Raw genomic sequence first — 13310 nt, forward strand, 5'->3', positions numbered from 1 at the left:
TGCAATTGCATTTGCAAATAAATTTATGCACAAACACAATATATTTTAGGGTCACTCACTAACTCAATTAACACACGCACAACGTTTTTAACAGTAACCAATTCCTCAGACACACACACGCACGCACGCACGCACACACGCACACGCATGCGCGCACACACGCACACACACACACACGCGCACACGCATGCGCGCACACACACACACACACGCACACGCAGGCGCTCAGGCTAAATGAATTAACAAACACTAACAGGATGCCTGCCGGTGGGTCATGAATATATTAACATAAATACTGACCGGACGTATTATTTATCAAATTAGTGACTGCACAAGCAAGTGCATGGACACACACACACACACACACACACACACGCAGCATGTTAAGAAATTAGGTCAACAGCCATGAATTAGGGAGTTAAACCTTATTACGTCTGATTAATAACACAACCATTGCACTGTATGTGTGAGTCTATGTGAGGAGATTTGTGACCATACATTTGTCTGTGTGTGTGTGTGTGTGTGTGTGTGTGTGTGTCCACTGCCTTGACTTCTTTGACAGCTGAAATTAACCATTACCCACCTCAATGACTTTTTAATAGTAGCTCATTTCCATATGTAATCTGGATGTTAAAACGAATGTGCACGTGTCCTGCCCTTAGTGCCATCCCGGGGTCTCTGAAGCACACAGAAATGAGATCTGCCCCGTGTAGCTCACACTCTTCCTCACACTCTTCCTCCCTCTCATCCATCCACCCAATCAGCCATCCGTCTTCCCCTCGGCTCAACTCGTGTGCTTTTAATGGCGTACAGCACAAGTTAATTATCTTGATAGAAGGACACTCTGTCTAAGGTTAATCCCTATTTGATAGACATCCCCGGCTTCATACAATGTAGCATTTGACATAAATATTTAAAAAAACATTTCAATAAGCACTGTCAATCTTAAATTTAATCAGCAGATTGCAGCAACATTTTGATAATCAATGACACCTCAAAGTAATGTTTAAATAAGTGACAGCCTTTCAAACATGATGGTATGTTTGATATTCCCCTTAAATTCCGGGACAGTTGACATTGACGTACCATTTAACAACAGATCAATTTGACCCATTGTGACAACTGGCTCTTTTATTTATCCTTCCTATTTAATTGCAGCCAGTGCTTGTTAAGCAACACCATTTTTTAGATGAAAGCATAAAACGAGGCCTGTTGATTGCAAAAAGAGAGAATAACATTAGTCTCCCTCCCTCTATAGAAACATTATTATCTCCTCTTTGCTCTTTGTCATCTATCCTGCGTTCAAGCGTATATTCTAAGCATATTTCTGCCATTTATCCACCAGTTAAGTTTTTAGACCTGCATGTCCTGTTCAGGATGGCGGGGACGGGAGCCTGTCCCAGCATGCACTGGGGGACAGGCAGGCCATAGTTTGCCCGTCACAGGGAACACATTTAGAGGCTGGAGGGAAAACTCACTGTGAAAGCACATCGCTAATCAGTGGGCCACACTGCCTGCTTTTCAACACTAAACTACTGCATTGTCCATTCCATCTTGTTTTTCTGCACATTAAAGAGCAACTGGCTGAAACGTCAAATTCCCTTCTTTGTTGGGTTTGAGACTAAACCCGTTTATTACCAAATGTCTGCAAAGTTCAATGTTTCTGGAATTCCGTACTAAGCACAAATCTGGATCTATACTTAGAATACACAGAATTATTAAATGGAAATGGATTTCTGCCAGCACATCTAAACATACTCTTTTAATCCTTATGACAGTTAGTTAGTCAGACTCTGTTCCAGTTCCAGAGCATCAGTCATGTATTATGTGCATAAGTCTTGCTCCCTCTCACTAAAGTTTACAGGAAGTGCCCGTGGCTTTTAGCACCTACAGATCCCCTTTTTTCTCTTGTTTGCCGCAGTCCATCTGATTTGGCAGCTTTATAAGATGCTTCCTCCCTGACAACACACACACACACACACACACACACTCTCGCACTCGGAAAAGATGAAAGAGTTAACTTTTCTCCCAATTATTCCCTACACATTCACAGACTCACGTGGATACATATACAGAACACATACACACGGTGCATGGAGGCCCTTTGCCAATTACTTTTGAGACATCCATAGAATATATCTGACCCATATATGCTATGACATGTTTGTTTTGTGTACCACATGCATTGCATACGTGCCAGCTTTGATGTATCCAGACGTCTCATTTCATGCACAGATGTGCACAGAAGGTCATGCCCGTAGTTCAGAAACTATGTGAAAGTAGGTTAAAGCTGATGAGTTGTAGTTTAAGGGGTTGTGTAGGCTGTTCATTAAACCACGCACACCCATGTACCCAATGGTGAGGGTGCATGCAGACACACATCGTGCATGTGGATCACACGCACATTGACATGCGACTACTTGGGAGAGAATATTTGCATATAGTACTGTGTGTGTTGGGTAAATCCGAGGGGATGATACTACCTGCCAAGGCGCCCACGCGCCACATCAGCACCGGTTCCTCCAAGTTAAGCTGCTTAATTATTGCAATTAAACTCTGTGGTGTTTGTTCGTGAGTTATAGTGTGTGAACGTGTGAGTTTGTGTGTTGGTGAATTGAAGCATATGTCTCTGTAAATGTGTATGTGTCACTGCGTGTGTCTGTTATTAGTCATTTTATTTTTGCCAGTGGAACAATGCAGCAAAAATGAATTCACTGACTGATGTGTACAAATCTAAAGCAAAATCGTAACCCTTGAATAATTCCTTCATTCTTTATTCTTCTTTGTTGGCTAATGTCAGTTTTATAGGATGAAGGGATTGATTTGCATTAAAAGCGCTAGTGTAAGCTGTCCTAGTTCAACTTCAGTAAAGCCTCAAATGGTAATTGTTGGAATTATGAGAACATTTGTTTTTTGCTTCAACTTAAAGACGAACAGAACGCTTTCCTTGGGAAATGAGAAATGGTCAATTAAATAAAGTGGATTTCAAAGGGATATTTAGAATAAGGAAGGACTAGCATACTTATTTAAGGTTCATGTGATGTTTAATTAGTTTTTATTACCGTTATGGCGGTTGACGCAAAGCAAAACATAGTTGAGCATTTCTATACTGCAATGATGCATAAAACCAAATGTCACTAAAGCGTACTTGAAGTCCATTAAACTTTGCAAAAATGTAACAATATTGAAATAAGGCACAATTTTGAGACACTTTAGGGGCATAAATGTTAAAATAGCAACACAAGTTGATGTAGATAAGCTTGAGCTACTTCTTTCATGTGTGCACTGTAACATGCTACGGGATGTGTTGACTTGTGTTATGGAAAATAGGGTTTAATTTCAGTTTAATAGGATTATCTAATCTATAATCTGTTAACATTATAGCCTGTGGCAGCCAATCAAAATGTTTAACATGCCAATGAGATCAAGATGAATAGCAATATGTGTACAATGTGGATTACTTGCAACGAGTGAATTCATGTGCAACAACAACCCACACACAGACACACACCATTTGAGCTGTGCTGCTGTTCACATGAGTTGAGATTATTTCATTACAGATGTTACTAAACAATCCCAAAGTGGTGAGTACCTTTGAGCGAGTGAAGAACCTTCCTTTGACAATGTACTGACCCTGATTCACCGAATGAAACCCATATGTTATACTTTAAGTAATTATGGGAGAAAGTAAACTTGAATGGTCTGATAAGAAATGTGTAATATCCATAAAAGCTTGATGGGTGAAAGCAAAGTGATCCATATAACCACAGATAAAATGATTTCTTTGGTATGACAAAACAAATTGCAACATTGATTAGTGATATAATCAAGCATTGCTGTCATTTCATTCCATTCATTTTTGCAAGAAGTAGTTGTAATTCTTCAACAGATTAACAGGCATTCAACCCTCTGAAATGTCTTTATTTAAGCATATCGGTTAGAGTGTGGGCTGCTGAAGGATTCACAGCCACCAACTAATAGAAACAAGGATGACATGAAAATGTGTGGTCATGGTGCGCTACTGGTGTGTCTCATTTATGATACAAGACCCTTTTTCCATTTCAACAGTGGTTTTTACTAAAGCTCCCAATCACCTGAATCAATTGGTTCTGTCATGCTGCTTCAAAGCAACCACTTCAAAGACCTCATTTCTTCTCTCCTCCCACTCTTCTTCCTGTTCTTTTATCCAGAGGCGGAGCAGAGACACCAGGCCACCAGACATTACATGTGTAAACAGTATCATATATATATTTGATAAAACCTAAAAATGTTTGACAAAAGTATATATATCTGCATATAATTGCATCTCACATGGTCAACATATTTTAGAATGAACTAGTTCAGGTCTTCATATGGACAACTAGAAATTAAAAAATTGGGGATTGCTCCCTTTTACTCCTTGTTTCAGTCATTTCTGAGAATTCCAAATGTAGGTTCGTCGACACTGGATTAATGGACACAACCAACACGTACTAAAGCCACCAATTATCTTTCCTTCTCATTTATTTTAGCTTCTGAGACTTTGTTTACCTTCACTTTTAAACATGAAGCCGATGATGAAGGGCGAGGCGTGGCCACGTTGAAAGAGTAAAACAAACATGAAAGCGTACATTGACCTGACTTCGTCATGTTGGCAGGAAAAAATAAAATGCCGCACTTGGAATTTAGGAAAACTCATGGTTTCCCAATCCCGCCCCCACCCGATCCGCCCCTCCCCACCCATCCAAAGACCCGCCCCTAAAGGCTCCATCCACGAGCCGGGCAGGTTCCTCTTCTATCTTTATATTCATCTTCCTGTCGCGGTGCCATGTTGCACCTCCCTCCCTGTGCCCCCGTCAGGGGTCAGTGGATGTTAATGGCTTTTAGGGAAAGGATTGTGCTCTCCACCCTTGTTACAGCTGCTCTGACATCAGCCTGCATCATGAGGTGACATGGAGAACGCCTGAGGGGAAAGGTTTGTTATCCGAACACAAGCGGAGTGGAAATTTGCCAATTTTATATCTCACGGGAAACAACAAGTTGTGTCCCTTTTGAAATCGGCGTCAGAGGTCAGGGCCAGGTACGCAACACTCCACCACCTGCACCGTCTTTCTTACTCAAGGATCCTTTTGCCAGACCACTAAATATTATGGTTTTGCGCTGGCATTTGTCTCTATGTTGGTTAAAAATGGTTCCAATTAGAAGCTCAATAATAAGGCACAAGTCATTTGTGCTCCATTATCAGATTTAAACGTTTCTCTCCACAGTAAACTCCTCTGGCAATGTTGTTTTTTCTTCTTGTTTTTCTTGTTTTTTGTCACCTTGCACCACTGTGACCTGTCTCTACTGTGCACATACCAAAACCAGAGGAAGCAGCTGTGTTGTGTGTTTCCGAGCAGAGAGAGAAGCTGACGTCTCTCCTCTCTTTGGCCAACAATAACACCATGTGCACACCGAGTACAACAGGGACAGAGAAGCAGGCCAAATGACTCGGTCGACTTTAGCCCATCATCTATGAATGATGACGGCCTTGAGTAAACACCTGAGACTTTTTTCCCGTAGCATCACCCCGTTCAAAACACAATTAACAGCAGGAGTCACACGACTCATTTGGTAGCAGACGGCCCCCCCGCTCGCTGGGCTGGCAGCTTTATGCGTGTGGTATCACAGGAATGTGGTTCTGGAAGCAGCCAATTCATCGCTGATGGTCTGGCCCGGTCTTCAAAGACCAATTGGCCAACGTTCTCGTCGGAGCGGGTTGCGACATAGAGAGCAGTGCTGCTGCCTCCCACTGGACCAGTAGAACTGGTAGAATTTGGTTGAAGCACGCTGACATTAGCTGCCCCCCCCCCCCCCCCCCCTTTAGGCCAAAAAGATGAAAATAAAATGTGGCACAGTAGCAAATCAGCCATGGCATAACTAAACAGGCACACACTTCATAAATCAACATGTCTCTCCAGTGAAGCTCTTTATCTATTGGCTGGACAGAGCCATTGTGAAATAAAAGCAATAAATGACAATGAAAGGCAAGTAACAAGGCTATTGCTTGGTATTGGAGCAAGGTGTATTAAAGCAAATGAACATAATATTCTGAATGTTGTATCGTGTGCTGGTCTTGAGATGTGATGACCGATGTTTCTAATGGTACTTTTTGACCTGGCTGGCTGCAGAAATCATTAGCGCATCCTAATGTCAATGATGATGGGCTTTGCAAAGTCTCTGGACAATTATATTGTCATCATCTTTAATCTATTTGGCTTGTGCAAGCCTTTTAAAACACAGTTCCTGTCCCTCTCTTTCTCACACACACACACACACACACACACACACACACACAAACTGTCCAATTAGCCAAACACCATCTTTACTCTCTGAATGACCACATGCATCTTTCTGTCTATCTCTGCACAGCTAACGATAATGAAGGTTGTGTGTATGTATTCGTCTGTGTGCACTTAAGCTTGTGCCCCTGCCAGCCCGAATGCATCGTGTGTGCCTGCACGATATGATACGTCGTAACACACAGCTTAAGCAGACACTCAACCATTTCCAGACCTAAAGCCAAATGACAGTTAGATCATTAGGCTCTAGCAGTGAGCGTTGCTCTAATTTAGCATGAAGCCGGTAGCTCGTCCCCTCTTGCTGCATGTGACCTTCACACTGCACGGTTAAAGGACGGCTATTTGTATCGCTTGTCAGTGACGGTCACGTGATCAGTCCCGCCAAAGATTTTGAGCGTTTAGTATTTAATAGTATTAGTATTTATTTGACCCCAAAAATCAAATAGCTCCCCAAGCTTTCCATCGAGTATCAACTTTAGGATTAAATAATACCGACAAATAGGTGTAGAACGCCCTCTTCAATATAGTGTGGCACCACGGCATAGCAGTCGCCATAACAACGCATCTAGAAAGAAGGCTTTTTGAAACGATTGAATTTCTCTGTTGAAAGTTTATGTTTAACTTTTCTGCTCATTATCAATAACATATTAATGTCATATTGAGTGACAAACAACCATTGCTAAATGCTGCCGATCATCGCTGTCTGTATTTGACGTGTTTGAAAGCATGAAGATATTTGAACAAGCTTTTAAGACTGTCTTTGGTTGATTGCAGAGGGGGTTTGTGAGATCTGGTTGACCAGCGAAGACACCGGAGCGTATGGAAGGGACATAGGGACAGACCTGCCCACGTTGCTGTGGAGATTGGTGGAGGAGATTCCTGAAGGAGCCATGCTGAGGCTGGGGATGACCAACCCACCGTACATCCTGGAACATCTGGAGGTATGCACAGTACTGTCTCTCTCAAAGTGCCATCGACAAAAATAATACCTCACAAGAAATGAGTGTTTCTTTTCATGGTTTTTTGTATCCCTGTAGTCTTTAGTACTTTAGTACTATCCCTTTCTGTGAGCAGTAATATTGCTTTGCCTAGATATAATAAACTAAAGTGTTTGTGTTTTGCTTACCATGCAGTTTAACTGCAACGCTCATACTCCATTCATTAGTGCATTTCATTCTGTTCTCCCCTTAATGAGTCAATTAAGGACCATTGTGTCCTCTTATCAGTAATTATTGTCTTCCCTAATGGAACAATGGACAGTGTTATTCCTTCCATCTCTCTCTCTCTTTGTGTGAGAGATGTGTGACCAGTATGTCCGCAGGTCTCTTATTGGTCATACATGGATTCTCAATGTTTTAAATTATTAATACTTGTTTCTGGCAGTATTAGGTTGACAACATCATATTCATCGTGCACCATAAATGGACAATAGGCATCCCAGGGCTCTTTGCAGTCTTTCTGCTCTCAATAAGAAATCCCCTTAAAAGGAGGAGAGGAATCAGAAACTAAATGACAGAATTGCCCAATGGATTCAAAGGAGATAAACTCTTGCCGGCTCACACATTGCACTGAAAGCAGGACTTTTCGTGACCCAACATTTGTAATAAAACATATTGTTTGCTGTAACTTAAAATGTTGCTGTAAGGCGAATGGTAACGGCGTCTTTCGGCATGTTTAATGAATGCAGCGGTGTGTGTGACACAGTAGAAGCAGCGCGCTGGTGAGTAGTGTACTGATACACCTCGGGGCTAGAGGCCTGGATCCAAACTTCAGTCTAAGTCGCCACAAACCAGCTCCTTTCAAGGAGAACATTTCTTGTTAGAAAAATCCACACTGTAAAAAATAGCCTAGTTCCTCTTCAAGTTGAGCTTTGTTGAAGCGCTAAAAAGTGCTGCACATCAAAGCAAAGTTAGTGCAATTCTCTGAATTGTGAATTTCTTCATCCTTCTTATTTGAATGCCACATTTAACAATAGAAATTGTCAAGAGTGAAAATCCAACTGTTGACGCAGTAAGCGCAGTTGGTGGTGTATGGCTGCACATTGGTATCATAAACGTGTGGTGTGTGGATTCTAACTCAGACGATATTAGAAGCTCAGAGTAGACAACTTTTATACAACTTTATTATGAAAGTTTGTTTAATGTATTATTTAAGTATTGTATTATTAAACTGCACCCTGTTTTGGTCATGGCAGCCACCGGATATTAACCTTTCAAATGAATGAGTCAAACGTGGGTTAAACATTTATCTGCATTGAGTGTTTATCTGCTTGATGACAGGAACATCAAAGTAGCTCTTCAGTGTGGTTCGGTAATGACGTTGAGCCACTGGAAAGGCCCAATACCTTGTTGTGGCCTCCTACCTCAGCAATAGTGCTCCGGATTTGTGCATTAAAAGAGGCAAATTGAGTGTGTAAATTGTTAAAGTATCATTCTTCTTCTTATCGTGTTTTGCCTTTATTTATCAACCCTCATGTTACACCAATTCTTACAGCAGTTTGCCTGCCTAATAGCAGTGTCAGTGTTCTCCTCAATTCATAAACATGTTGTATGAATAGAAAAGGGAGGAGGCACAAGGTAACCTAGAAAACTACAACAAAACAAGAAAGAAGAAGAAGTCCAGAACAGATTACAGTACTTTTGGATCAAACAATCAAGGAAGATTGGAGATATTAGATGAAAGAAATTAGGACAGAAATGAAAAAAATGGGGGATGAAGGCCTGGGGATAGAGATGAGGGCTGAGAAGGAGTGGAAAGTGCTGTGGGAAGCAGCAATGGAGGTTGTAATTAACCGGGGGTTAATGGAGGTGGCTAATTGTCCCCCACATGTATAGGTAGGCTTTCTGCTTGGCCACATTACAATTAAAAAACCACCCTCCTAATGATAGGGAATAACAATTAACTGATAATTAGAAATATAGTAGGACGGCACACTACAGTATGACTTGGTGTGTGTGTGTGTGTGTGTGTGTGTGTGTGTGTGTGTGTGCCTTAAGAATCATTTCATATGCTACTGGCCCTTTTATTGTTAATGTCCATGAATTGAATTGAATTATGTCTCTTTTCTTTAATTCCTCAGTCAATTAACCTACATAAGGAAAGGAAAGATAAGAGTGCTCTTCCTTAACTTATCATTGTCATTTGTGGCTCCTATCCTGCATTTACCTTTTATGCCCACTCCTCTACACACACACACACACACACACACACACACACACACACACACACACACACACACACACACACACACACGTTTCTCTCTGCAGTCCTACTTACTGACCCTTTCCATACGTTCCCGATGCCTGTGAAGAATGAACAGAGGAACCTACCAGGAGAAATGTGTTCATATAGTGTGAAAGTTGTTACTCTGGATTCTCATTAGTATTTTCTCTCGCTCGCCTCTCTCCTTCAATTCTTCCTTCTCTGTAATTTGACATATTCTTCTTGTCACAGTTTTAATTTTTTCTCTCTCTCTGCCCCCACCTTCAAACTCCTCTCACAGTGGTGGCAATCACAGCAATAACAAGGGTGTGATGATGATTAAGGCCAAATCTTTGAAGTGGATTCCTCCTTCATCTTAAGTAAAGGCCATATTGCATCCTTTCCAATAACACCAGGGCTTATGAAATCGCATCATTCTGAATGGCTGTGATTGAAGCTGAAAAAGGCCAAGTAACCTCTCCACTTCCCTCTGGAAGATCACCCTCTCACACATATTCACTCGGATCAACACTTTTGTTTCCCTCTGTCACACAAGAACACACGGGTTCTGCCGGTGTGCCGCCTGCTGTTCTTGACAGCCTCATAGCACCCTTTGATGATTGGAGCAGTTAAAGGCCCAATTGCTTCTCATGGGCCACTTGTCTCTGACATTTCAGTTGATTGCATCGCGCCGTCAGTGGACATTTTTATTTGAGTGGCCGCAGGTGAAAAACGTTACCTTTTTTTGTTTAGCATTTTTCATCTTTAGACTTAAGATTTGTAAACTCTGCTTTCCCCCCCATTCGTCTCTGTATGTCTTCCCATCTGTGTGCTTCTCCATATGTCAATAAATAGCAAAGCTGCCATCAAAACTACAACATGGCTCACCTTGCTGCTTCAGGTGTGTGCGTGGCAGCAGACTCGCTAAATGAGGTGTGAAAGTAGCCTCCTCATTCGCAGGTCCACACGGCTCCTTTCTGTGGGCACTGGACAGCCGATACGCCGCTGACGGCCTCCGTTTGATTCTGCAGCCAAAGAGGGATTTGAACATTTTTCTCAACTGTGTTTAGTCATAAAACTTTAATCCGAAACAGGACTCAAGTGTGGGAAAAATAAATCAGCATCCGTGCTTGGTCACCTTCATCTTCAGTTGGTTTTTTATCAAGCATTGTTAAAGGGGCTTTTTTTTCACAGAATAACAAAATGATCATTGTGCCACAGAACCTGTAAAATGTTAAATCCTCTCTGGTGTTTTCTATTGCCTTTGAGTCATTAACCTTGCATAGACAGTGAGGAATGTGTGACTGTGCTCAGTCCAATGAAGCTGCACCAGGCCTCGGGAAGGTTGATAAACTACCAAATACCCGCAACAAAGGGAAACCCCGTCCTCAGCGCCGGCTGATATTTTTCACAGCCAAGACTCAAACACACACACACACACACAATCTCTCACCTTCACACTGTGATGTCCCCACGAGGACAGCTGAATGGGCACGCTCCTAGACACACCCTCTCAGACCATTTTCATTTTAATGAAGCCTTGGGGAGCCGATGCACATTAGAGGCCTAATGTAGCATTCTGTGAGGGAACGGGGCCAGATGAATGCCCGCTGTACATCTGGGTGTCCCTATAAAATACGGAGTCCTGACTCGCTGCAGTAAATGATATTTTCTGAGTTACGGTGGCGAATGACGACTTGTAAATGCTGGCTGCCTTTTCCAAAAAGATCTTCGTTGTGGGTTTTATTGTAGCTTTTATTTGGAGGGACAAAAAAAATGACGACCGCAAAAGTGTTAATGGATTTAACTGAATTATTTTCAATATGTAATACGTAGCTGAAGGAAACAAGCGACCTTCATAGTGGTTTTGTGCATATATTGTTTTGAGTGTGGTATTGTAATCTTTCTAGTTGAAAATAGTCAGATGACACAGCGGGACATTCTAAGCCGACACATGCACTTAATTCCCCCTTTACTGTCTAATGCATAGATTCCACTTGTCCTGTCTGAGGGACTCGTGTTTGACATGTTTAATACCACTGGGAGCTCAGCTGGTCCATCAGCTCCTGAAACCCTTCCCACTATGTGCCACACAGACACACATGTATTCTCCTGGGAGCGGCTTGTAGAATCATTTTTGGTCCAGACTCCCCTGGGTGAACCCTGCTGATACTTGTTGGGTTTGTGTAGATGTCGCCGAGTGTGTGAGAGAATGCAGTTAGATGCTACTTATTTTGGGTCAACTTCAAACGTTGACTTGACAGAAATCCTTCTGCGCTTTGAGGAATCCATCTGTGTGTGTGTTGCTTCCACCCTATTGTTGACTTGCTGACGGACAGATAGTCGTCTCATTCCAGATAAATCTGCATTAAATTGGATGTTATTTAGCTGCCGCTTTAATCCAATGTGACTTACATTGCATTGTAACCCGTGGCTTACATTTCTGCCTGGGGAGTAATTAGGGGTCAGGTGTCTTGCTCAGGGACACTTCGGCATGGGGCAGCCGAGATTGGAACCGCCAACCTTTGGGGCTCCCAGCGCATCACCCTACTCCATGCACCACCATGCACCACCATGCACCACCAGCAGTTACCGTGGCCACCGAATGTTACCTTTTATTTGTATTTTCATCCACAGTCCGCCCACAATGCAAATAAGGGAGCAAACTCACAAAGAACACTTGTATGTTTCTGTTTTCTGCCTAAAACAAAACGGTAGTAGGTGGTAAAAGATGAGACAAAATCATCGACAAAATCATCACACAAAATATAGCAAAGAAATCGAAAGTGTGTTATCCATTATTGATGCTAGTTGGAGCCGAACCATCTTTATCTGCTCGTGCTCTTTTTCTTCCCACACATATCTGATTTTGGGGGGTATATTGGATCGTTTTGAGCTAAGCCAGTTAAGATTGTTCCTTTATGCTTCATATGTTTATCTGGACTGATCAATCAGAGATGAACAGATTGTGAGAGAGAGAAGCTCTTAGTGGCAAAGATGGCAAGAAGAAAATATTATTCCGCTTTACACGGTCAAGGCTAATACAACATAATACAAAAGGAGCACTTAGACCAACTCTTCATTGATTTGTTTAAGCTTGTTGAATCCTACTTGGAGCTGAATAGTTCATCCAACAGGAGGGAATTCAAGCAGCCCCCCCAAGCGATATCTGCAGCACAGCATCATTTTCACACTTAGCTGTCTGTCAGCGGCAGTCAAACATCGAAAAAGGCCTGAACTCCACAGGGATGAATGACGAGAGAGATTGGTACCACTTTACTGTATAATCATGGGAGGGTGGGATTCTCTCCCTCAGAGATAAAGACAATGGAAAGTCTTCCCCTTATAGAGAAGTCCCAAGTTGCTATCAGCAGCGCTCTGCTCCTCCAAACTAGCAGGCCATCTGTTGAGACCCATTCACCCTCGCAACACACACACGATGACACGCTCATAATATGGGGGCTCTGCTGCAGTCACTGGGGGGGGGGGAGTCATTGTTAGTGAGCCTACTGTGACGGTACTAGCAAACTGCTGTATCTAACAACACTGTACAAGGATACCTAAAGGCAAGCTGGGGCAAAGTAGGCCTATTTGTCTCATCACAAGTAAACTCAATGAGCTCTGAGTGTGTGTTTTTACATTTACAGGTACGGATATATAATCTATAATCTATAGTTCAACTGTTGAGCAGGTCATGCAGGTGATGCTGACTCAAAAGCCTTGAGTATGGATTCATCTTAATGTAACTATTGTACCCTGCACTTGATTATCATCAGTCAGACCTCGCTG

The 13310-nt window shown here is 42.3% G+C and overlaps 1 protein-coding gene across 3 annotated transcripts in view; it reads left to right on the forward strand.

The window, feature by feature from the left end:
- Positions 1 to 13310, forward strand: part of cdkal1 (CDK5 regulatory subunit associated protein 1-like 1) — a 168852-nt gene that overhangs the window by 74426 nt on the left and 81116 nt on the right. For all 3 annotated transcript variants that reach the window (XM_062565521.1, XM_062565520.1, XM_037454737.2), the window contains exon 9: positions 7095 to 7261. In XM_062565521.1, the coding sequence (XP_062421505.1) occupies positions 7095 to 7261 (167 nt within the window). The remainder of the gene's footprint in view (positions 1 to 7094; positions 7262 to 13310) is intronic.

The sequence above is a fragment of the Pungitius pungitius genome, chromosome 11, assembly GCF_949316345.1.
Source record: "Pungitius pungitius chromosome 11, fPunPun2.1, whole genome shotgun sequence".
Classification (NCBI taxonomy): Eukaryota; Metazoa; Chordata; class Actinopteri; order Perciformes; family Gasterosteidae; genus Pungitius; species Pungitius pungitius.